At 45.5% G+C, this 22,674-nt stretch overlaps 1 protein-coding gene and 1 long non-coding RNA gene across 2 annotated transcripts; one reads left to right on the forward strand and one right to left on the reverse strand.

The window, feature by feature from the left end:
- Positions 1 to 1,372: 1,372 nt before the first annotated feature.
- ATP12A (ATPase H+/K+ transporting non-gastric alpha2 subunit) lies at positions 1,373 to 22,235 on the reverse strand. The gene is made up of 23 exons (XM_072918192.1): positions 21,978 to 22,235; positions 20,082 to 20,228; positions 18,658 to 18,717; positions 17,663 to 17,866; positions 16,984 to 17,097; positions 16,292 to 16,426; positions 15,662 to 15,779; positions 14,870 to 15,138; positions 13,956 to 14,154; positions 13,421 to 13,530; positions 12,570 to 12,704; positions 12,128 to 12,320; positions 11,750 to 11,925; positions 10,558 to 10,694; positions 9,772 to 9,922; positions 7,715 to 7,883; positions 6,941 to 7,095; positions 6,035 to 6,158; positions 5,596 to 5,741; positions 4,893 to 5,026; positions 2,690 to 2,791; positions 2,061 to 2,152; positions 1,373 to 1,852 (listed from the first exon to the last, which is right to left on the reverse strand). Exons 1-23 carry the CDS (start codon positions 21,984 to 21,986, stop codon positions 1,824 to 1,826), a joined length of 3,108 nt encoding a protein of 1,035 aa, XP_072774293.1. The 5' UTR covers positions 21,987 to 22,235; the 3' UTR covers positions 1,373 to 1,823.
- On the forward strand, positions 5,977 to 7,196 carry LOC140680507 (uncharacterized). The gene is made up of 2 exons (XR_012051870.1): positions 5,977 to 6,044; positions 6,826 to 7,196. It is a non-coding gene; the product is annotated as an uncharacterized lncRNA (long non-coding RNA).
- Positions 22,236 to 22,674: the final 439 nt, after the last annotated feature.

Genomic DNA, 22,674 nt, shown 5'->3' on the forward strand with positions numbered 1-22,674 from the left:
TTCTTCTCCTTCTCCTTCTTTTTCTTCTTTCTTTTCCTTCTTTCTTCTCCTTCTTCTCCTTCTTCTCCTTTCTTCTCCTTTCTTCTCCTTCTTTCTTCTCCTTCTCCTTCTTTCTTCTCCTTCTTTCTTCTCCTTCTTTCTTCTCCTTCTTTCTTCTCCTTCTTTCTTCTCCTTCTTTCTTCTTCTTCTTTCTTCTCCTTCTTCTCCTTTCTTCTCCTTCTTCTTCTCCTTCTTCTCCTTCTTATTATATATTTTGTTTTCAAAATAAACCAAAAGCAGCTGCATTCTCTCTGCCTCTGTACAGCAAATTCTCCCCTCACACCGAATTTCCTCTTCTCCTTTCCTCTTCCTGCCTCTGTTGGAAGGGGAATTTTGGCCAAGCCACAAGTGCTGGAAGTCAGCTCGTGTTGCAGCTTCTCTCCTATCTCTGCTATCATTGAAACAAGATAAAATAAATCAGTGCTGGCTGCTGGCGGGTGCCGAGGTGTGAAATGAGTTGGGCTGGCAGCTGTGCCCTGCTGCTCCAGGATTGCATCACCAGCGATAAAAGCACATTTATCTGCAATTTGGGCCCGCCCCGTGTTTACCTGTTCATTTTCTGCTGCTCTTCCTCCTCCCTTGGCAATTCCTCTTCCTCGTGTCTCCCTGGGAAAAGCGCTGATCCCCGGGATAATTAACAATTAATGCCCAGCCAGGCACTGTGTGAGGGGTAGAAGGTCACAAAATGTAAAGTGTCTCCTAGCAGGGAAGGGAACAGCTTTAGGTTGGAAATTTAAATATAAAAATTCAATTTTATCTAAATTTCAATGTATTAAATTTTAGATTTTATTTTAAATTCCCATAAATGTAAATTTAGATTGATGGGAATGGCTTTAAATTGGCAAACATTCCTCATTTTCCTCTCCCTCAACTCTTCCCTTGGTTTTTCTCTCTGTTGCAACAGTTCTCCTTCTGTCCCGTTTCTTTTGTTAAATTTGTCTAAACTTGTATTTAAAAGAGAAAAAGCAAAATATTTTTTCTTTTTTTGCTTTAAAATTGGGAAATCATTTGTCTTAACAAGAAGTGGGGCCTACTGGTTCTTGCTGAAGTGACCTTTTGAAAAGCACTTTACCTGTACCTAACTAATCCTAAAATCAACTCTAATACGTATTTTGCCCTGGAAATTGTCACCTTTGGGAAGTGAGCATTGAATTTGGGGTCTCAAAGTGTTCCAATGTGGTTGTGCCTTGATTTTCAAGACACCTTTATCAGAATGGGGTCAAGTGTTTGGTCTGTTAATGGGGGTAAAAAAAAGCAAGGCTGCACTTCTTTCCTCTGTGATCTGTTTATCTCGATCTTTATTAAAAAAAAAAAAAAAAAAGACAGAGAACAGTTTTCTGGAAAAAAACATGTTTTATTATCAAATTATTCCTATACAGCACAATTACCCGTGGCAAGGTAAAACAGATCTAGGTATGCACTCCCTTGGAATTCAGTTCTACCAGCACAAAAATCAACAGACAACTCCTTCAGTGCAAATTAATGCCTTGGATTGTGTGGAATTCCTGTCTTTGTCTTGTTTTCCTCTCAGACTTCTCTCCAACTCCATCTTTGAATGAGGGAAAATTGTAGCAGTTATAAAAATAGGTAGTATTTCAATTTCTAGGCTTTACAGTACAGTGGGAGGTAATTTCTCAGCCTCTAAAGTCCTTGTTTCTTCATAGAATCCATGAAATCTCTTCACCCCAGCACGGGATGGATCCATGCTCGATATTGCACAGACAGGACTCGAAAGCAGCAGAGGCTGGGCCAGGTGGGGAAGGAGCTCTCCTGTGTCAGACTCCTCAGTAATACATGTTCTTGTCCCACCAACCTGCAGGAGAAGGGAGGGGATAATAATAATTTAAAAAGAAAAAAAAATTTGGTTATTTTTCCTCAAATGGAAAAGCGATTGTTGGAGAAAAACAGTTCATTTTTCAGCAGTCACCTGCGAGTGGCAGCTGAGGTGGGGGTGGAAGGGTGAGAAAAGACACACGAAATGAAAATATTCCATTAAAATTCAATTAGAGCAGTGCACTCACTTCCTGGGTGCCTCCTGATGAGCAGCTTTCGGATTTCATCGTAGACCCAAATCAGGATGGCAAAAGGCACAGCCACAAACCAGTACTGGAACCTGGGAGTGGGGGCAAAAGGTCTCACTCAGAAACACCTGAAAACATCTCAGCTGCACTTCTGGGGTCTCTGTGCTGTTCCATGTCACTGAAACAAATCTTGGGCCTCTTTCCTTCTTCCTAATTAACCTCTCAAATTGATGATGAGCATGTAAAGCCTCCCAGTTTTAAGTGGTCACTGGATTAATTAATTCCAGGTCCTATTCAGAAGGAAATTTTGCCTGGTGTTATCACAGCAATAAATCACCTGACTAATTTATTTAAAAGAAAAGTTAAATGCTGGCTGTGCTCATCAAAACCTTGGAGATGCTGGAAGAAATATTTAAATGTTGGTTTTGCACAAGTGGGTTTTTGGATCCTCAGTAGGAAATCCAGTAGGAGAATGTGGAAATTACGGCAATAATGGCCTTTTTGGCCAAGAAATAGTGATGAATATAATGATTTTTAAAAGTATTTATCCTGCAGTGGTGCTGCACGGGCTCCTGCTCCCTTTTGTGCCCACGAGGAGGGCAGGGGAGCTCAGCAGCACCAGAGCTCACCTGAGTGGAGTGAAGTTCAGGGCTGTAACGTGTCCAAGGCCATAGGTGAGAATCAAAGCAATTCCTATCTGGGAAAATATCCCCACCCAGATGACTTTGTTCCTGCAGGAAAAGCAGAGAGGAAGAGTTAAACCCCTGTGAGAGAGTTGAATTAACCTCCGAGTTAAACCCCTGTGACAGAGTTAACCCTAGAGTTAAACCCCTGTGAGGGTTAAATTAACCCCAGTGTTAAAACCCTTGTGAGAGAGTTAACCCCAGAGTTAAACCCTGGGAGAGAGTTAAATTAACCCCAGAGTTAAACTCCTGTGAGAGGGTTAAATTAACCCCACAGTTAAACCTGTGTGAGGGTTAAATTAACCACAGAGATAAACTGCTCTGAGGGTTAAATTAACATCAGAGTTAACCCTCTGTGAAAGGGTTAAATTAACCCCAGAGTTAAACCCTGTGAGAATTAAATTAACCCCAGAGTTCAACCCCTGTGAGAGAGTTGAAGTAACCCCAGAGTCAAACCCATGTGAGAGCTGAAGTAACCCCAGAGTTAAACCTCTCTGAGAGGGTTAAATTATAAATAATATTATGTAATAATAAATTAGACCCATGTGAGAGAGTAAAGTTAACCTCAGAGTTAAACCCCTGTGACAGAGTTGAATTAACCCCTGTGACAGAGTTGAATTAACCCCTGTGAGAGGGTTAAATTAACCCCCCAGAGTTAAATTAACCCCAGAGAGTTAAATTAACCCCAGAGAGTTAAACCCCTGTGACAGAACTGAGTTAACCCCCTGTGAGAGGGTTAAATTACCCCAGAATAAAACCCCTGTGAGAGGGTTAAATAAACCCCAGAGTTAACCCCCTGGGAGGGTTAAATAAACCCCAGAGTGAAGCCCCTGTGTGCCTGCAGATCCTCCTGGATCCCTGCAATCCCTGCCCTGGGTGAGCTCTGCAGGCACAGGGCTGGGCTGGGCACCTCTGTCCTGTACCCCGAGTGCTGCTGCCTCTCCTGGCAGCATTCCCAGCCCAAATCCAGCTGTGGGAGACTCCCAGCAGCAGTTCCTGAAGACTTGTGCTGCTCTGGGACTGTGCTCAGGGTGACTCAGGTGTTAATGCAAGGAGGAAGCAAGCACATATAGGTGTAGGCCCTGTGGCTGCAGATAAAGGATGGAAAATAAATTGCTCTGCTATCAGAAAGGCCGGGAGGCAATGCCAGCTCTGCTGCTGGCCTCTGGCCCAGCTGATATTTGGAATTCTCCTGGGACTGGAGGTTTGCAGAGGGCGGCCAGCACTGTCTGGGGAAGTTTGGCCAGCTGGTATCTCCCTTCCCAGAGCCTCAAAAGTTATCTCAGGGAAGTCCAGACTTGCTATCTCTTGATAAGGAGTTCAGAAAGTAATCTGGAAGAGAAACTCCCATTTTCTGCTCGTAAACATTTTAATGAATGGTGCATTTTCAGAATAACCAGCACAATGTCTTTAAAGCAAATCCCTATCCTGAAGTAGTAAAGGGGCTGTGGGGAGGTGTAATAAAATATTTGCCTGAGATTTGTGATTGTTTAAGGCCGGGCTTAATCGTTGTGCAAAGACTGAAAGTGAGAGGGCCAAATCACTGAGCTCACCTGCTTCTGAAGGGAGCAAGAGGCTAACTTGAACTGCAGGTTTAGATTAGATAGGAAAAAATCCTGTCCTCAGAGGGAAATTCTGCCCAGGTGAGGCCCTGGCACCGGGAAGCTGAGAAGCTGTGGCCGCCCCTGGATCCCTGGCAGCGCCCAGGACCAGGCTGGAGCAGCCTGGGTGGGTGGAAGGTGTCCCTGCCCATGGCAGGGCTGGGATGAGATGGGTGTGGGACTTAGATTCAGTTAAAGAAAGAAACTGAGAATTTTTAGCTAGACAGAAGCTTGGGAAAGAGCTGGAGAAGAATGTAAATAATTCTTTATCTCTCTTGTTTTTCACATTGTTTATAGTTAAGTTCTATCACTGTGCGTCAAGCACTTTGCGCCAATGGTGTGGGTTGTTTTCACTTCAAAACCAATAAATTTGGTCCTCACAAAGCTCTGTATAAAAGAGCAGTGTATTTTGAATAAACTGGAGTTTTACTCTCACAGCCTTCTGAATCTGAGTCCCTTCATTCCCGTCCTGCCTCGACAGCGACAGATGGGCTTTAAGGTCTCTTCCAACCCAAACCATCCTGGGATTGCGCCTCTGCAAAACTCACCTGAAGAGGCCCTGGCGGAAAATGGAATTTCTGCGTGTTTTCCTGATGATCAGATCAGCCACCTGCTGGATGGTGATGCTGACAAAGAAGGCTGTGTAGCCAGTCCACTGCAGGTACATGCGCTGGTAGTGGGTCTGCAGAGCCAAGGAAACACCAAAACCTTTTTAAATCAGACCCCCCCACCTCCCCCAGGCTTTTCAAACCTCCGTGGGAGGCTTCATTTCAGCACCCAAGGTGTGAACGTGGGGTTACTCCAGATTTAGACACAGAATGATCAGATTTGGGCCCAGCTTTGTTCCAGGACTGAGTCACAAGGCTGCAGCACGAGGGGTGTTTATATGGATTTATCAGTGCCTCCTGTGCCTTGTGATTCTGCAGAGGAGGCAGGGGGAGGCTGCAAGGACTCAGCAGAGGTGCTGCTCACCAGCAGGGCTGGGAGAGGATGGTGAGGATTGATTTTTAACCACCAAAACCAGAGAGGAAGGCACATCTGCAGAGGGTGTGAGTGAGAAGGAGGCAAATTGTGGAAGAATGAATGAAAGGGCAGAGGCTGAATGAAAGAGCTGTGTGGCAGGAAGCCCCAAAGAGTCTCTCCTGTGAGAGCATGGGATGAAAAACTAATTCTATTTGCATTCCCTATGCCTTTATTTTGGGGGAATTGTTGAGCAAGCAGGTGGGCAGGGAATTTTCAGGGCTGCTTTACCCATTGCTGTCCGTAGGAATCCTCGAAGTCATTGATGCCATTGCTCTCCCAGTTCACTCTCACTCCCAGCAGCGTGGAGGGCAGGAACCCCTGCTCAGCATAGACGGTGAAATAGGTGACAAAGGCCCCCACAGACTGCATGATTCCTGCAGAAACAAAGCGGCAGGAATGAGGAAAAACTGAAATTAAGGAACACTGGCGGATGTGCTGGATGCATGAAACATGCTGAAAGTAATTTGAGAGTTTTGGTGCTGTGAATTTCTTGCCCTCTATAGATAAAACCTCATTTTATTGCCGAATAACGAGCAACAGGAGGGGGCTGGTGGGTTTGCAGAGGAAGGGGTTGAGTTTCATCTCCTACATTTAGGTTGTTTTTTTAAGTGAATCAGCTTGAGTCTTGCTTTGCTGACACAAGAGAGCGTTTGGGAGGCCAACCCACCGATCTGCAGGTAGGAGTACACAGCCAGCTGCTGGTTCACCAGCCGGTCTCTCCTCTTGTTCCGAGGTCTCCTGTTCATGATGTCGCTCTCAGCTTTCTCATACGCCAACGCCACCGAGGGGATCTGCAAGAGAACCAAACCCTCAGGGGCTGGGGCAGCATTTCCCTGATTCCCGGGGGTTTAGCACCAATTTGCAGCTCCCAAGTGGTTCTGCTGAATGGTGGCAGGACTGCAGGAAAGGAGAGGAGGATCTGTGCTGATTCCTAATAATTAATTAATTCTTATTAGTTAATTCATTCCTATGAATGTGTAAAGGGTTTGGGAGAAGTCTGAAACTTGCATGGATCTGGTGATCAATACAAAAAGCAAGACGTGGTTAATGATAATTGAATATTTAAATTAAAATTAAATGGTCTTCCAGGTCCCTTGGGCTGGGCTGGATGCAATCCCTCTGATCTCTTGATTAAAACACAAGATATTCTAATTACATTACATTATACTATGTTGTACTGTATTGTATTATATTGTATGCTATGATATGGTATGATATGACATGATAGTTTATTATATGGTATTATATGGTATTATATTATATGATATGGTATTATATTATATTATTATTGTATTATATTATTATTGTATTATTATTATACATAATTGTTTACTGCTGATTTTAGCCTGCATCAGATGTCTTTGCTTTCTGCTCCCCCACTGCAGGTTGTTGTTGTTTTCTACTCTCCTTTCCCTCTACCTGGCTGCTTTTAATCCCTTTTTTTGCTGCTTTTCTCAGCTGTAGGATAAAGCCACAAAATCCCCTGGATTTTGTCCTGGGTGTGCCTCCACCCCCAGCCCCTCTCCCTGGCAGGATATTCCAGCAGGAAATGCCTTTGAAGCCCCCAACTCACGATGTCCGTGCCCAGGTCGATGAAGAGGATGGTGATGGTGCCAATGGGCATTGGGATGCTGGCAATGATGTAGATGAGGAAGGGGCAGAGCTCAGCAATGTTCTTGGTCAGGGTGTAGGCAATGGTTTTCTTCAGGTTGTCAAAGATCAGGCGGCCTGGGGGAAGAGAAAATTCTTCTGTCAAAGGGAATTTTTATCAGAAAAAAAAAAGTTCAAATTTAACTAAATGAAATGGAAACATTTACTGCTTATTTCTACTTCCCTTGTGTGTTTCATCATTTGGTTCTGTTGGGGTTTTTTAAGCTCCCCTCCCTTGGAGCCTTCTGAAAACTCAAGTGTAATAAAACATTTCTTTTGGTGAGGCAGTTTGAGGGGAAAAGTCCCGTTCCCCAAAATGCTGTGGTTGTGATGGAAACACAGCTCTTTACATATGGGATGAGTACTCCTGTCTTAGGTGGAGAACAGTGTGAGAAAATAACAGAGGGAAAAGGTGGAAAAAAGAATTTATATCTTTGTGAGGCTTCAGACTGCATTGGAAAGAGTCAGGAAGTTCTTTTATCTGAAGCTTGATCAAACAGAGATAGCAAATCTTTATTATGTGTGAGACAGGGAGATTATTTCCTTATTCTCTGATTGTCGTGTTTAGAAATAGAATTCATCCCAGCTTTCCCAAATATCAAATCCACAAATCCAGAAAGAGAAGAGGGGAGGGAAGGATCAGGGGGCCCTGCCAGCAACTTCCAGCTCAAAAAGTGGGAAACAACATTGTCTTTACCTTCCTCCACTCCTGTGACAATGGAAGCAAAGTTATCATCCAGCAGGACCATATCAGCTGCATTTTTGGCTGCATCAGAACCAGCAATCCCCATGGCAATCCCAATATCAGCTTTTTTTAGGGCAGGGGAGTCATTGACTCCATCTCCAGTCACGGCAACCACAGCTCCCTGGAAGATACAAATGCATTCAGATGTGGGTTTGGGAGGAGAGGTGAATCCTGCCATCATCAATCCTTACATTTCTAACAGAAAATTGCTGTTAGGAAGTTCTGAATCCTCCCTGTGTCATCCACAGCCAGGGATCAGGAGGGTGGTGGGCAGGGCTAGGAGAGCAACCTCAGAGTATTTTGTGCTTCCCCTTACAGTAGAGACCTGGAAAAGTCAGGGATGTGATTCACTTCGTCCCGAAGAGTAGACATCTCAATTAGATGCATTTCAAATGCCGTTAATCTGATGGTTTGGTATAAAGAGGATTTAAGATTTGGATGTCTGCTCTATGTACGTGCTCCATCCCTGTCTGAGCAGAGCCAGGTTCACCTCTGACATCTGGGGGAGGTTTGATTAACACAAAATGTCCTGGGTTTGTTTTTTTTTTTAATGAAGTGCTACAGAAACAGCCAGGCTTCATCTGATTCATAAATTATGTAACTGTTGAGTTAGAGCCCATCCTCATCCTATCCCAACAGCTTCTGGCCAGCCTCAGTCTGTGCTAGAATTTCTCTACTAATCCAAAAGATGAAAACTCTGATTATCCAACTCAGCTTCTTTGTTATCTTTCTGAACATCTCCTGCAGCTCCAGGCTCTGCTCTGGCTGATGCAGAAGTTTCTGGCTTGGTTCAAGGCAGGGTGTTCAGAGTGGGGGCAAAGCCTGGCAAACTGATGAATAAAATGCTGAATTTCCTGTCCCTGGGGGGATTGAGCACAGTGTCACTACCTATAAATAATGCCATGTACAGAAAGGCTTATAAGCTCTGAGTACTAAACATAGCTGGAGACTGGCTGGGGGAGGGTGTTCCTTTCCATCCCTAAAGAGCCAAATCTGCCAGGAGCGTGGGAGTCTGAGCAGTGCAGAACACGTTTACCCACCGTGTGCCTAACAGAGACCATTCAAAAAATAAAAACCGCATCAAATTGAGAAGTTTTATCTCTTTTTTTTTTTTTTTTTTTACTGTCTGGAGAGCCCTCCAGGCTTAAACCCAAAGAGCTGATAATGCTGATTGGGAAGCTCAGTGCTGGCACGACTACAAAAATAAAATAATATCTTGTGTCACATCTTCCTCTCTACAAAGTCCAGGCACAGCACCAGTGTGGCTTTAATTCACAAAATCTACTTGGAAGGTGTCATTTTTGAGTAGAGATTCTTTTGACGGCAATTTTCATCTTTGAGCTCTGTATTTTTTTTTTCCTCCTGTTTTGGCTGCACTCCAGGCTGCTTTACGTAATATTGCCCATGGATGGGACAAACTCTCCTTAAATCCTGCTGCCTGATTTACAGCCCTGGGAAGTAACACAGATAAGACCTGGTGGTACATAAATCATGCTTTGGCATTCTGTGGGGTTCATACCTCAGAATCACAAATAATCTAGGCTGGAAAAGAGCTGTGAGTTCACCTGTTCACCCAGCACTGGCACTAACCTGTTCCACTCCCAAACATTCCTGTGGGCAGGAGGACATGGCTCTGAGTGGCCACAAGAGATAAGAGGAGAGGATGTGGCAGCAGCAGTGCTTTTATCTGGGTTTAAAAAATTCCTGGGGGAATTCTCCTTCCCAGACAGGGCACAAGAGGCTTTTTGTGCTTCTCAGAGTGACAGGGGCAATCCATGCTCTGGCTACAGCTCCAAACCTAGGGAAAGCTCATTTTGTCACCAGGAGCTCTGTCTGTAGCAGGAATTTGAGCGCCTTGGATTGAGTCCAGGCAGCGTTTGTGGCAATCTGTTAGATAATGTCCTGGCATGGGGGAAAAGAGTATAAACAGAGCTTAGGGAGCACTGGGAATTGGCTCCCAGCCTCTCAGCCCTGGTGTCTGTGTGGGACCCTTGCCACGCCTGCCTCACCTGCCTCTGGCAGCCCTCCACGATGATCAGCTTCTGCTGGGGCGAGGTGCGCGCGAAGACGATCTCGGAGTGCTCACGCAGGATCGCGTCCAACTGCTCCGAGCTCATGTCCTTCAGCTCCATCCCGTTCACCACGGCCGCCGTGGCTTCCCTGCAACAGCCACAGGCAAGGCGGGGGAGTTTTCAGATTGGAAGGGTGAAAATGGTGCACTCGTGGGACGGGCGTGCAGCTGGATGGCAGGAAAGCGGCAAATTGAGTTAATTGCAGAGGCGTTCGTTGTTAATCAGCGGGAGCTGAATGAAAGGCAGAAATCCAGAGTGGATCACAGTCGCCTCTGGATACAGAGGGGTCTCATTAAAGCTTCAGAAAATGCATTTTGAAGAGGCCTCTCACTGGGAGGAGCAGGGGAAGACATCACTTCTGTAAAGAGCTTTTATCCTTCCCTTGTGATGTTATTTTTTCCCCATTTAAAGGATGAAGGAGGAATTTGGGCTGATGGTCCAAACTGGGTCGTGTGATGCTGAATTTTGCTCTCTGTGTGTGTGTGTGTGTTTAGTCAAGCAGTGACAGTGACTTCCACATGATCTGCAAAGTATAATTCGCCAGATTTTCTTCACGGGCAGCACAGATGAAAACCACTGAGTGGACACATTTAGGTGGAGATGACTCAAGAGTGGGAATGTGTCATAAAAAAAGCAGAAAGCAGCGGGGATGTAGAATAAAAGCATTGTGGAGGGAGCAGGGAAATGAAGCCCTGGGTGCTGCCAGGCTCTGCTGGCCCTCACCTCCTGTTGACCTGCTCCACAGGGATGTTGAGGCGCTTGGCAATGTCCTCCACAGTCTCACTGGTGGCTGAGATGATGCCCACGCTCTTGGCAATGGCCTTGGCCGTGATGGGATGGTCGCCAGTGACCATAATGACCTGAGAAAGGGACAAGTGAGTGCCAAATGGTGGAGGGAGATAAGGGGCAACATAAGGTTTTGAGGAGCAGGAAGCATTTTGGGATCAGAGCAGCGCTGTGCACACAGCAAGAGGAGATTAGGGGCGGTAATTGCCCAGCTCTGAATCAACATCTGGGCTCTGCCTCTCTTACTGAGCTGCTTTATCAGGGCTCTGAAGGAAGAACTCGTCACAGGCAGCCAGATTAGAATTATGCAGAATAAAGGAGCCCTTATATAAGGATCTATATTAGGTATGTTCAGTAGGGAGGGTTTGTTGGAATATTGCATCTTAAAATGGATCCTTGTGACTGAGGTGTCCTGACAGATAAGCACAGCCTTTTCTTGAAGAAAAATTGCCAGATCTGTCTTCAGGCTAGGGAAAATTTCATCAGGGTTGGTGTTTGGGATTCATCTCATCTGAGATCTGTAATTCCAAATATGATTTTCCTTGATTTAGATAGATTTCACCTCTCCTTAGGGCTGAAAGTTTACTTGTGGGTCCCCAGGGAGTGAAATTAGGGGAATGGGCTGAAAGTTTACTTATGGGTCCCCAGGGAGTGAAATTAGGGGAATTACTGCTTCAAGTTCTACTTGAATAACATTGAGATTAATGATTCCTTTGGATAAATGTCCAAAGCAGTGTCCTGATGCCTTCTCTAGAATTGTTTCTATCACATTACTCTGTTTCCCAGCAAGTAATTCCAGCTGGTGTGGGTTCTGTATTCTAGAAATGCATCTGATGAGACAGTATCAGAGCTTTTTTAAATTTGGATTTCCAGGTTTGAGGGTTTTGTGCAGTTCCTATAGTCTGATTCCCACTTAAATAAAAATGTTTTGTCTCTGGGGACTTTCTAAATTGAAATTATAGAATGGTCTTAACTAAAGTTAATATTTTTGGTAGTTGTTGCTAGAAAGATAATTAATGACAATGTGGCAGAAGATCTTAAATTTTAAATACTTTAAATAATACCTAAAATAGCCATAATGAGTCTTTCTGGAGTGGACCCACTGTGTTTTTCTCTGTAAAACCCTTACCTTGATGCCAGCACTGCGGCACTTGGAGACGGCGTCAGGCACCGTGGAACGAGGTGGGTCAATCATGGACAGGAGCCCCACAAAGCACAGGTTGGAGCTCGGGAAGTTCATGGAATCTGTGTCAAACTGGAAGGTCTCTGGAAACTCCTTTTCAGGCAGGTACAAGTGGCAGAAACCTGAAAAGATATTTAGGTTGGTTTGATGGGCAGGAAAATGTGGGAGAAAGAGGAGAGGCTCTGCTCTTGCCCATGGAACTCCAGGATTTAACCATTTCTCCGGGCATGCTGGATATGCCAAGACTTTAAACCCCATTTCACAGGTTTTACAGCTGGATTTTGCCCCATTTTCATTTTCCCCCCCATTTTCCCAGGCACTCACCCAGCACTCTCTCCCCCATGCCCCCCAGCTCCATGTAGGCTGTCTGGAAAGCTTCTGCCTTCTCACTGTCCAGAGGCTCTTCCTTGCCGTTGATCATTATGGTGCTGCACCTCTCCAAAATCCTCTCTGGGGCACCTTTCATCACCAGCAGGAAGCGTTTGTCCTGGGGGTCATCGGTCTCGTGGATGGAGAGCTGTGCCACAAACAGGAGAGGTTGGAAGAGCTCAAATTGTCCTCATTTGCTTCTAGTTCTCCATGGGATTAATGTTCTTGTCCATGAAGAAATCATAATTTCCATCAAATGGAATGAACTGTATCTATTATAACTTGACTTTCCTGTTGTTGAATTACCCCATTAAGGCTTCCAGGTCACCCATTGTTGCATCAGGCCCAGTGATAGAAACAATCTGGCATGATTTCCAAAAAAAAAAAAGAAACACACCTGGAATTTGTTGGTAGAGTTGAAAGGGATTTCAGCCACTTTCTTGTTCTGTGCTCTAATGCTCATCACGTCCCCCAGAATGACCTCGGAGAATTTCAGCAGAGCTGTCTCAGAGGCATCTCCAGCCACCACCCTCTGTGGGCACAAAAGAAGAAAACATTTTACTTTTGTGTTTCCACAATTCCATGACATGCCATGCACTTCAGCAACAAGGAATCTACATTTTTATGTTCAAGTTATCCTGGAAAAATATTGAAATAGAATTTGGGGGTGTCTGCCTTGCTCTTAGAGTTAGAGCTGAGCCACAGCAAACATAGGCAAAGAGCATTTGCTGCTCTAACGCAGATTTGGGGTCACACTCAGGTCACTACAGGTGAGCTGAGGCACAAACCTAAATTAATTTGGGGGTGACATTGATGAGAAAACAGCAGGTTTGTCCTGGTAGTCCAGTCAGTAGAATTTACTGCCTTCGAGAAGTCATGTGGAAAGAATCAATTAAGGTATGTTTACCTTTGCTACAATAAATTAACAGCGCAGTAATTACTGTTCCTGATAGTTGTTTTGCCTTTTTCCTGGTAGGTACAGCTGGGTTTGGACAATGCACAGGGGTTCTTGGGGCTGTCCTGTGCAAGGCCAGGAGTTGGGATTGTGGAGCTCCTCCAATTCAGGAAAATCTGCATTTCTGTGCTCTTGGCTGTGTGGGTTTTTTATCCTGTGTTAAATTTTGTGAGTGTGCAGCAGTAAAACCACTGTCAGTAGGAACTTAGAAGGCTGGCATGGTAAAATGGAGATTTTTGAGAAAATTGCTTTTTCAGAGGAAAAGAAATAAGCTGGTGTGAAGTCAGCAGTACCTTCATGATGGGGAGATTTTCCTGTCCTGGCCGGAATTCCGCCCGGTTGCAGAGAGTGACAATTTTTGATAATGCTGTCCATGAGGGGGAACTTTGATCAAAGGGCTGGGCTGAGAGAAGCAAAGCACACATTGCATCCTTTAGCACATTGCGTGACACAAGTAAAATCTTAACCATGAATAAACAAAACTGACTTATTTGCAGATAAAAATTATTCTTTTGACTGCTTTCTTTATGGAAAAAAAATGTATATAAATTTTCCCTCTAGTAGTGCTGGCAAGGGGGTTTGAATTATTTTTGTTTGCTTAATTCCCTACTAAATGTACTCTTGGCAAAAGATTCTGGAGTAGAACCTCCTTCAGGTTTACTTCCTGTGAATGTAATTCAATATTAATTCTTTTTTTTCACATCTCCACATAGCTAAGGAGGGATTTCCATGTGCAGAAGGAAGATATGTCTGATTTAGCCACCAAAAGTCAGCATCCTAGGATGGATCCAGGTGTGCCCCTTCCCACACCCCCATTTTCCCATTTACTTGTTTGATCTTCACTGGTGTCGGCTGAGTAGATCTGGTTGTCAAACCAGAGGTGGGCAACAGTCATCCTGTTCTGGGTGAGCGTGCCTGTCTTGTCGGAGCAGATGATGGAAGTGGAGCCAAGGGTTTCTACGGCCTCCAGGTTCTTCACCAAGCAGTTCTTCTTGGCCATGCGCTTGGCTGTGAGGGACAGGCTCACCTGGCAGGAGGGAAGGGGTCCAGCTGTCACCAAGGTGTGCTTACACACAGGTTGTGTTCTTCTGGTAGATCTTTTGTGGGGTTTGATGTGTGTTTGGTTGGGGTTTTTAAGAGACTATTTAAAATTTGTCATTTTTGTTGGCTGCAGTGCATTTTTTTCCTCCCTTTTTTAATTTAGAATCTGAGGTTTGGCTGTAACTGGCACAGGTAGATTTGCTGCTGATAGGAACCTGCTGCCTGCCTCTAGAAATAAGGATGTCTTATCAGTTAAGAGGTTATTTGAGATGCAAGAACCTACAATGGGCAGGGAGCTGCTGGTCACCAGCTTGGTGACTCCTGCAATGATTCCCTTCATTGTTTGCTGCTGGGGTGCTTTAGAGCCAGCAGTGCTTATCAGGTGTGCTGCTCCTTAGGTAGGGATTTTAGTGCTGGAAAATTGGTAATAAGTGGAGTTTTCATGTGCCTTTCAGGGTACAATGTCCCCACTTCCAAGTGGGAGTGGGTGGTGGGGAAATGCGTCACGTCATTGTACTCAGCAGCCATCGAGGCAGAGCAGCACTTGAACTTAAACCCCAGCTGGGTTTAAGATGAATGACTCAGTTACACCAGAATTCCCAAATGAAGGGTTTATCCTTGGAATAAGAACCTCCACCCCTCTTCAAACCCAACCCAGCCAGAGCTGGAGAGGCAAGCAGAGAACCCCAGCACAGACTCACCGTCACCGTGGCCAGCAGCCCCTCGGGCACGTTCGCTACGATGATGCCGATGAGGAAGATGATGGAGTCCAGGATCTTGTAGTGCATGGAAACAGAGATGATGAAGAAGAGAACCCCGATGGAGATGGCCACTCCTGCCACCAAGTACACGAAGTGCTCGATCTCGATGGCGATGGGCGTCTTCTCGTTGCCCACGCCCGAGGCGAGGGAGGCGATGCGGCCGATGATGGTGCGGTCCCCGGTGTTGATGACAATGCCCGTGGCAGTGCCTGCAGGGACAAAAACTGTCACCTCCAGGGCACACAAACATTCAGAGGCAGTTGCAGCCTGACATTCCAACAGGTATTGATGGAAAAACTGCAAGGAAACCACGGTCAGTTCAAATCCAAATCAATTCATCGATTGGTGCAGCCATAACCACGCTGCGTGTTGGAACAAATGCTAAACAGGACCACCCCCAAGGTCACGCTTTAATCTGCTCAGGTCAAAATTCACGTGGGCAATTAAACCTCTCTGAAGTTCCTCAAAGAAGAATGGCTGAAATGGGCTAGCAGGACCAAGCAGCACCTCTGCAGGTGCCTTTTTGGGGGCCCTTCTCTCTGTATGCTGATAAATAATAAAAATTAGAAATGTTCAGTTCCCCTGAAGCTGCTGAATAGAGGTCAAAGCCTAGATAGAAAAAAGATAATAGGATGTAAAGGTGTGCACACAGGATGATAAACATGGCTGGAGCCAGTGGAGAAACAGATAAAGAGGATGAAATGGGATTTCAGTGTTCCAGGATCAGCTCACCTTCCACACAGGTGGTGGAGTAGAAGGCAATGTTCCTGGTCTCCAGGGGGTTCTCGTGGGTGAAGTCACAGGAGCGGGACTGTGGCTCTGACTCCCCTGTGAGTGAAGAATTGTCCACCTTTAATGAAAGGGAGACATGCCCAGATTAAAGTCAGCAGTACACAGGGGTGTCCAGCCCGGGAGGTGAGGTGGCAGCTTCATTCATAATCAGTGACATCAACATCTCTCAGTGCTTCTTCTCTGAGCTGCTGCTGCCCTGACAGAACCTATTTCTGTGGGAATTCAGGTCAGCCAATGCTGTGTGTCTGTCAGTGGGACTTTCAGCAGCAGCCTGAGAAAATCCCACAATTTTGAGGATCTGCCTCTAGTGAAAACTCTCAGTCATGTATTGATTCATCTGGCAAAGAGAAGAGCCAGAACATGGCATGGACTTCTTGGATGTCCAGGGTGGGAGGTGTCAGTCCTAGAGGAGCTCAGCATCACATTCAGGCTTCTGCTCTCTGACTTCATTACTTATGTCCAATCAAAGCTCTAATAACCCATATTGGCTATGTAGAAATTCTTCCTGTGTAACAAACCTCTCCAAACTCTGTTTTCCCTCTTTCCTTTGCTCTTCCAAGCCCTGTTTACCTTGCAGCCCTGAGTGAAGATGAGGCGAATGTCTGCAGGGATCCTGTCCCCACCCTTGATCTCCACGATGTCCCCAACCACCAGCTGGTCTGCTGGCAGCTCCTTCTTCTCAGCATCCCTGAGGACAACAGCTTGCTGGAAGAGAGAAATGGGACAAAAATTAGGTTTGTGCCACCCTCTACACCGAGATCCTCCCCTCTGATCTGGGAAAAAGCCAGAACAGGGTGATAGAAAGGAAATGAGAGTGGATTTGACATCCAGCTGGACTGCTCATGCTGGAATTTGGGGGATGTGAGATGGGAATTGGCATTGGAGGTGGGGAAATGCCTTCCAGGGATGTACTCGCATGACATCAGGTCTGTGGGTAAATACAGTGGGCTGCAAAATGTGGAAGCCAGCACACTTCCTCTTTTTCACGGGTTTTACAATTCTTTACACCCTTTTTACAGTTAACCATTTTTGCAGGTTCATGCTGGGCACTGAGACCTCTAACCCAGTGCTAGAGGGAAAACAAGGATGTGCACCCTACAATTCACAGGTCCATGAAAGTAACCACCGTGTGCTTTTTAGCAATGGTTTGTGATTCAGGACGTTTATCTGGGTCATTTGCCAAGAGATAAATTCAAGTTGGGCTTGCTGGGCTTCTCTCCTGCATTATTTGGATTAATTTTTGCCTCAGTTGTGGTTCTCACCTGTGGGATCATCTTGCTGAAGCTGGCCATGATGTTTGTGCTTTTGGCTTCTTGATAATAAGCAAAGATGCCAGTGAGGATGACAACCAGAGCCAGGACTACTCCGAGGTAGAGCTGATCAACAAAAGATATAATTGGGTAAATTTAAGACAAGTTTTCAGCAATTTCTCTGTTAGAATGAATCAGTTCTGTGTTGCTTTAAAATGAGGTTTTGGCCAGGTTAAGAGACAGGTTAAGAAAAGGATTCCCGGTGTTGGTCTGCAAATGATCAATTAAAGCTTTTGTGTGTGTGTGAATAATGAAAGGTTTTAATAGTTTTAATAATCTAAAATCCTTCTCTAAACTGACACAATCCTGAACAAATTACAGTGCAACAAACAAATTAAAAAAGTAAAAGCAGAGTTGAACTCAATTGGGAACTAGTCAGAGACTCTTAATCTCTGACTGAAGTCAGAGTCTAAAGTCTTTAGACATTTTACTGCTCTCAGAATTCTCAGGAATTGTGATCATGCCCAGAGGTTATCAAACCTTTGCCCAGGCACTCTTTAAGCGAGTGGTGTGTGTGGTGTTTGATTTTTATCAGAAGTGGTGAGAACGAGAGGCCTCCTCGCAGTCCCTGAGTAACTGTGTGGGATTTAACTCCCCGCGAGCGTGGCGGTGTGGGAACTCATCCACTCACGTTGTCGAAGGCTGAATCCACCCCCTGCGCCAGCTGGATGCCGAAGGAGATCCAGGAGAAGCCGGCCCCGATCCACAGGAGGATGGAGAAGCCCCCGATCATCTGCTTGAGGAACTTGACGATTTCAGGGGTGGCCTTGGGAGGAGTGAGCGCGTTGGGGCCGTCCCGGGCCAAAATCTCTGCTGCTCTTGCACTCGAGAGACCCTGCAGGAGGAGGTGACACGTTTACAGTGACATCACACACAGATTTTTACCCCAGCTCGGAACAAAACACCCATTCTGCTGCTTCCTTCAAGGTTGTTTGTGTCACCAACCAGCTGCAACTCTGATTTCCAAACCTCCTGATTTCAGAGCGGCTGCTATTAGTTATCTGCTTATTTCTTATTTCTTCTGGAGCACTGAATTTGGGGCCACATCAGGAGTTTCCATTCCGTTGGTTATCAATCAAATATACCTGGACTAAGTGTTTGGAAAGCCGGGGGAAACTGACATTCTTTTGCTGCTGTTTCTGGATTTCCACGAGGTGTTCGTAGCTCAGGAGGGTCTTGAAATTCTTCTCTGGGCTCTGGCCACGTTCAGTGCTTTGATATTCAAATGTCAGGTGTCAAAGGGATTCAGGTGTAGTTTCTCAAATCTAGATTTTCCTTCAAAACCAGCTCAATCCATGCAGTCTTGGCTATAAATTGTTACCGTGAAAAGTGAATTGTGGTGAAATCAAAAGATCAGATAACAGCTTTTAAAAAATGAGGTCCTGGTGCAAAACCCTGAGGTCGCATTTTTGATTTCAAAGCAGCAGCTCAGCTTTCTTCAGAGTCGAGAGAAACTCCACTTTAAATCCAGGGCAGTGCTCCTTGGCTTGCTGGTTTAGGCTTTACTGGGAGCATCAATGCAGGCACCCCCACACATCTAAAAACGAAATTCCTGCTCCTGGGGAGCTCTGGGGAGGCCAGAGGCACTGACTGAGGCAGTTCCTTACGGGAGCCCTATGCACTTACTTTGTCGATGCTGGTACCGTACTTCATCTCCAGCTCCGAGGGGCTGAGCCTGTGGTCATCCTGCATCCCAAGAGAGACAGAAAATGACAGTCAGCAGGGCATCAGACTGCTGGAATTTTTATGTCCAAACTGCCTAGATCTGGAAACATGGATGAGGTTGCTTGTATGACACCTCACTCTCATTAATTAGACAAATCTGCATATTGATAAGCAAAATATCTTCCACTGGAAGATGAGATTTTTTTTTTTTTTCTTTTTGATTTGCAGAGTGCTTTTGTAAATAGCTCCCTCCTCCAGCAAATCTGTCACAAGAACAGGGTGGTGTGTTCGTGTTTCTGCTGCTTGCCATGGTGGGCTGTGCTTCCTTTGGCTAAATCATTTCTGCCTGCATGCTGCAGGGCTCAGAGTGTGTGTGACAACAACCTCTGCCCTTGATTGCCAGGGTAGGGAATGTGAATTATCCTCCTCAGTCCGGTGGAAAGAGGCAACAGGTTCTAAGCACAGTTAAAAAGGGTGTGGGAGAGGGAAATCTCAAAGCTCTTCTCCTTGGCCTGCAGTGACACCTCTGTGGTATCACTGGCCTAATTATATCTTGTGCTGAAGTGGCATTTAGAAGCCAAGAATTTGAGAGATCTCCCAATTGTTTTCTCAGAGTGATTCATGGGTACTTGGGTGAGTCAATTCTCCTGTCTGTGCTTTGGTTTCTCTTTAGAAACACGGGAGTGGAGTTACATCCCCCGGTGGCAAAGACAACACAGAGAGAGATATTTACCTTTACCTGCTGCCGGGCAGATCTTGGAAATGTGCTGGGTGAACGGATGGGAGAATCATGGAATCAATATCTTATTTTGGTGCTCTTTGAGCTTTGAAATGCCATCCAGCCTGTAAATAGCCTCTCCTCTGAGCTGCTCTCACAGCAATCCCAAAAAGAGGTCAGCATAATTAGCCTCATGTTCCAGATTGGGAAACTGGAATGCGTGGAGAGGAAGCAACATTTCCAAGAGCAGGTCAGTGGAGAGCCAGGAGGAAAACACAGACTTCTCGAAGGCCAGAGCAGTTGGTTTGGGTAAAAACCCTCTGTGCTTCAGGCTGAGAGCTGCTCTCAGCTCTGGAATCTCTGGAGCACAATGCCGAGGTTCTGCCCATCCCTCGGACTCCTGGCTGGCTGTGCAAGTTGTCAGGAAATACTGATGGCAGTGACTCCATCTGGGGAAAGGCTCCTTTTTGGGCAGATAACGTTCTGTACCATTGCTGGCTTAATTATACCAGATTCATCCTCTCATTTGAGGTATTAATCTTGCACAGGGCTTTGCTGGCACACTCCAGGAGTGTGAGGAAGCAAATCCTTCCCTGTGCCAGGATTTTCAGTGCAGGACACTCCCTGGATTTCACGGAATGTGTAATGGAAGCTCAGCAACACTCACCAGGTCCAGTTCTTTCTTAAGATCTTCTGCTTTCTTTTTCTTCTTGTTGCCTTTTTGGTCTTTGTGCTTCTCCTCTTCATCTTCGATCTCTGTTTTATGCAGATCTTTTGTCCCATAGATCTCAACTGAGTAAACATCAGACCTTTTCTGTAAAAGACCACAAAAATGTCAAAATTTTGCACATCTACTTTTTCAGACAATTTATAAATTTCTACTGCACTTTCTCCTGGCTACTTAAGGTGTTTTTTTCCTGTCTTATCCAGACATGCATGATGTTTGTGTGACTGTGATCGTGGTCAGGACTTCATCAGGTGCAAATTAAGGGATTGCTTTAGAGATGTGCAACACTTCCAGCAGTTTATTATCTGAAACAAGTGTAGGAAAATACTGGCCATTACCTCGGCAGTGAAAATTACTAATTTATTTATTATCTCCAAGAAGAGATCAGTGGAAAAGCAAAATATTCGTGAAAGGAGAGGGGAGGGGGAAATTATCCATTGAGAACTTGCTTGTTCCTGGAGCTTTTCAGACCCATAACTTCACAAATCAAATTTTAATTACAACCAACACTTACAAATACATATTTTCACTGAATCAAAGTGAGGAATGGAGGCAAGCACCAGACTGAATGCCAAGGAGGAGCCGCTCTGTTTCTGCTCACACGGAGCTCAGACCTGGCAGGGATTTAGCCAACAACTCACTTATTTTTGGCAGTGGAATATTGAGCACAGGGAGCTGTTGACCCAGGGAGGCTGCTGCACCTCGGGGAATGTTTTGCTTTCCGTGATAGCTCGGGAGCTGTGCTGTTTCCAAAGCCTGGGTTAACTCTGCAGTGTGCAGGGCAAACTTCCCTCCCGTGCTGCTGATTAATCGTAACGTTCCAGCTACCAGATTATCCTGGAAACTACATTCCAGACCTTGGGAGAGCCACTGGGTGACCCCATTCCAGAGGTTTCCTTATGGATTAAACCCCAGAAGTTCAGCAGAGCCCTCCTGGATGTTCCCTGATGGGACAAAGCACAAAGGGGCTCTGCCAGTTCTTGGCTTCCTGAGAGATCTCACAGCAACGAGGGGAGATCTCTCCATAACATAAAGAAAGCTCAAATAATGGAAACAGCAAGAAAAAACAATCATAATTGGGGTGTCTTATTATTTAACACTGTTCTGAACTCATAACTGGCATCTTATCCTCAGCTGTCCTGTAACTAGAGGAGTATTTAAATCTTGACATTGTCTCTTGACAAGGGGAAAGCAAAGAGCTGTTGAGCAGTTTGAGGAGTTTAAAGACATATTATTCCTAAATAAAGAATAATTTGTAAAGAATAATAATAAAGAAATATTATTCCTAAACACTTGATTTTGCTTGGTGGTGCACATCCCAGAGACAGGGAATGCCTGTTATAAGTTCTAATTTTTTCCCTGCCATGCTGAAGATTCACAGCCTGTTTTATCTATTGGGATTTTTTCACCTTCCTCCTCCTCTTCCTCCTCCTCCTCCTCCTCTCTTTAACTCTCCAGCCCAAAAAATCTGTTCAGCTTTTCAAATCCCCATAGAGCACAGAAACCAGGAGAGAAAGGCAACACCTCTCTGCTGGGAGAATTTAGCAGATGGAAGATAAAAATAAAGAAAATTGATGAATTTAGTAAAATCTATTGCTCACTTATAAGCATGACCTATGTTAACCTTTAACCTTCAGAGTTTAATAAAATCTCCAATTTTGGCTCAGATTTTTGGCTCAGCCAGTCCAAGAATTCTTCCCAAGAATGCAAACTGTTAATGCCCAAGAGCGTCTGGTATTAATTCAAATTTTCACTTAGCCTGTACTTAAAGAATTGATTCACAAAATAAAACATAAGAAGAAACACCAGGGGCAGTTCCTTGGGCACTGTACCCACCTTGACCATCCTGGTGAGTTTATTCCTTTCCTGATGGAGGGAAGCAGCCAAGCCAAAGCCTCTGGATCAAAAGCCAAAATCTCTGGATGAAAAGCCCAAGCCCAGCTGGGGAGTGTGGTGGCTCAGAGCAGTCCTGGAGTGCAGAAGCTCCCCGAGGTGGTGGGTCCCTCTCCCGTGGCCAGCAGATGTTAGCTGGAATGCTGCTCCCACCTCGGCATCCTTCAGGCAGGACCAGCTCCCTGTCCCAAGGCTGTGGAGAAAGAGCTCTGCTTGCTGCTGCTTTATAAATCAGCATCTTGGGCTGCCACTCCACCCCTCCCCTTCCAGGTCCAGCCCATCTTCTGTTTCACCTGGAGTAGGTGGAAAAATACCACAGTAATGGCCATGTGGGTTTCAGGTCAGATAGGTTCTAATTATTCCTTTGTAGTGTTTGCTCACAAGTAGGGAACAGGTGTATTATTCATCTTGCTGGAAGCAAGGAGTTTCCTCCAGAGACTTTCCAGCTCCAGGCTCCCCTCGGGATCCTGGGCTAGAGGAGGGCTCTGCACCTTCTGTCTCACCTGCCCAGGTGATGTTCTCTTTGCCTGAGGCCCCTCCAAGTTGAATTTCTTCCTCATTTGGCTGCTGGCAGGGATTTAGCGGAGTGGTGTCCTTTGAAGTGTCATAGCTTGGACTTCACTCTGAATCCTTGCCTTGT

Source organism: Taeniopygia guttata, chromosome 24 (genome assembly GCF_048771995.1).
Source record: "Taeniopygia guttata chromosome 24, bTaeGut7.mat, whole genome shotgun sequence".
Taxonomy (NCBI): domain Eukaryota; kingdom Metazoa; phylum Chordata; class Aves; order Passeriformes; family Estrildidae; genus Taeniopygia; species Taeniopygia guttata.

Excerpts from the sequence above, each read along its gene's own strand:
- ATP12A (XM_072918192.1), bottom strand. Across the intron at positions 15,139-15,661 it reads CTCCACCACCTGTGTGGAAG|GCACTGCCACGGGCATTGTC; the intron begins GTGAGCTGATCC and ends TTGTCCCTGCAG. Across the intron at positions 5,027-5,595 it reads ATTCCTACGGACAGCAATGG|ACCCACTACCAGCGCATGTA; the intron begins GTAAAGCAGCCC and ends TTGGCTCTGCAG.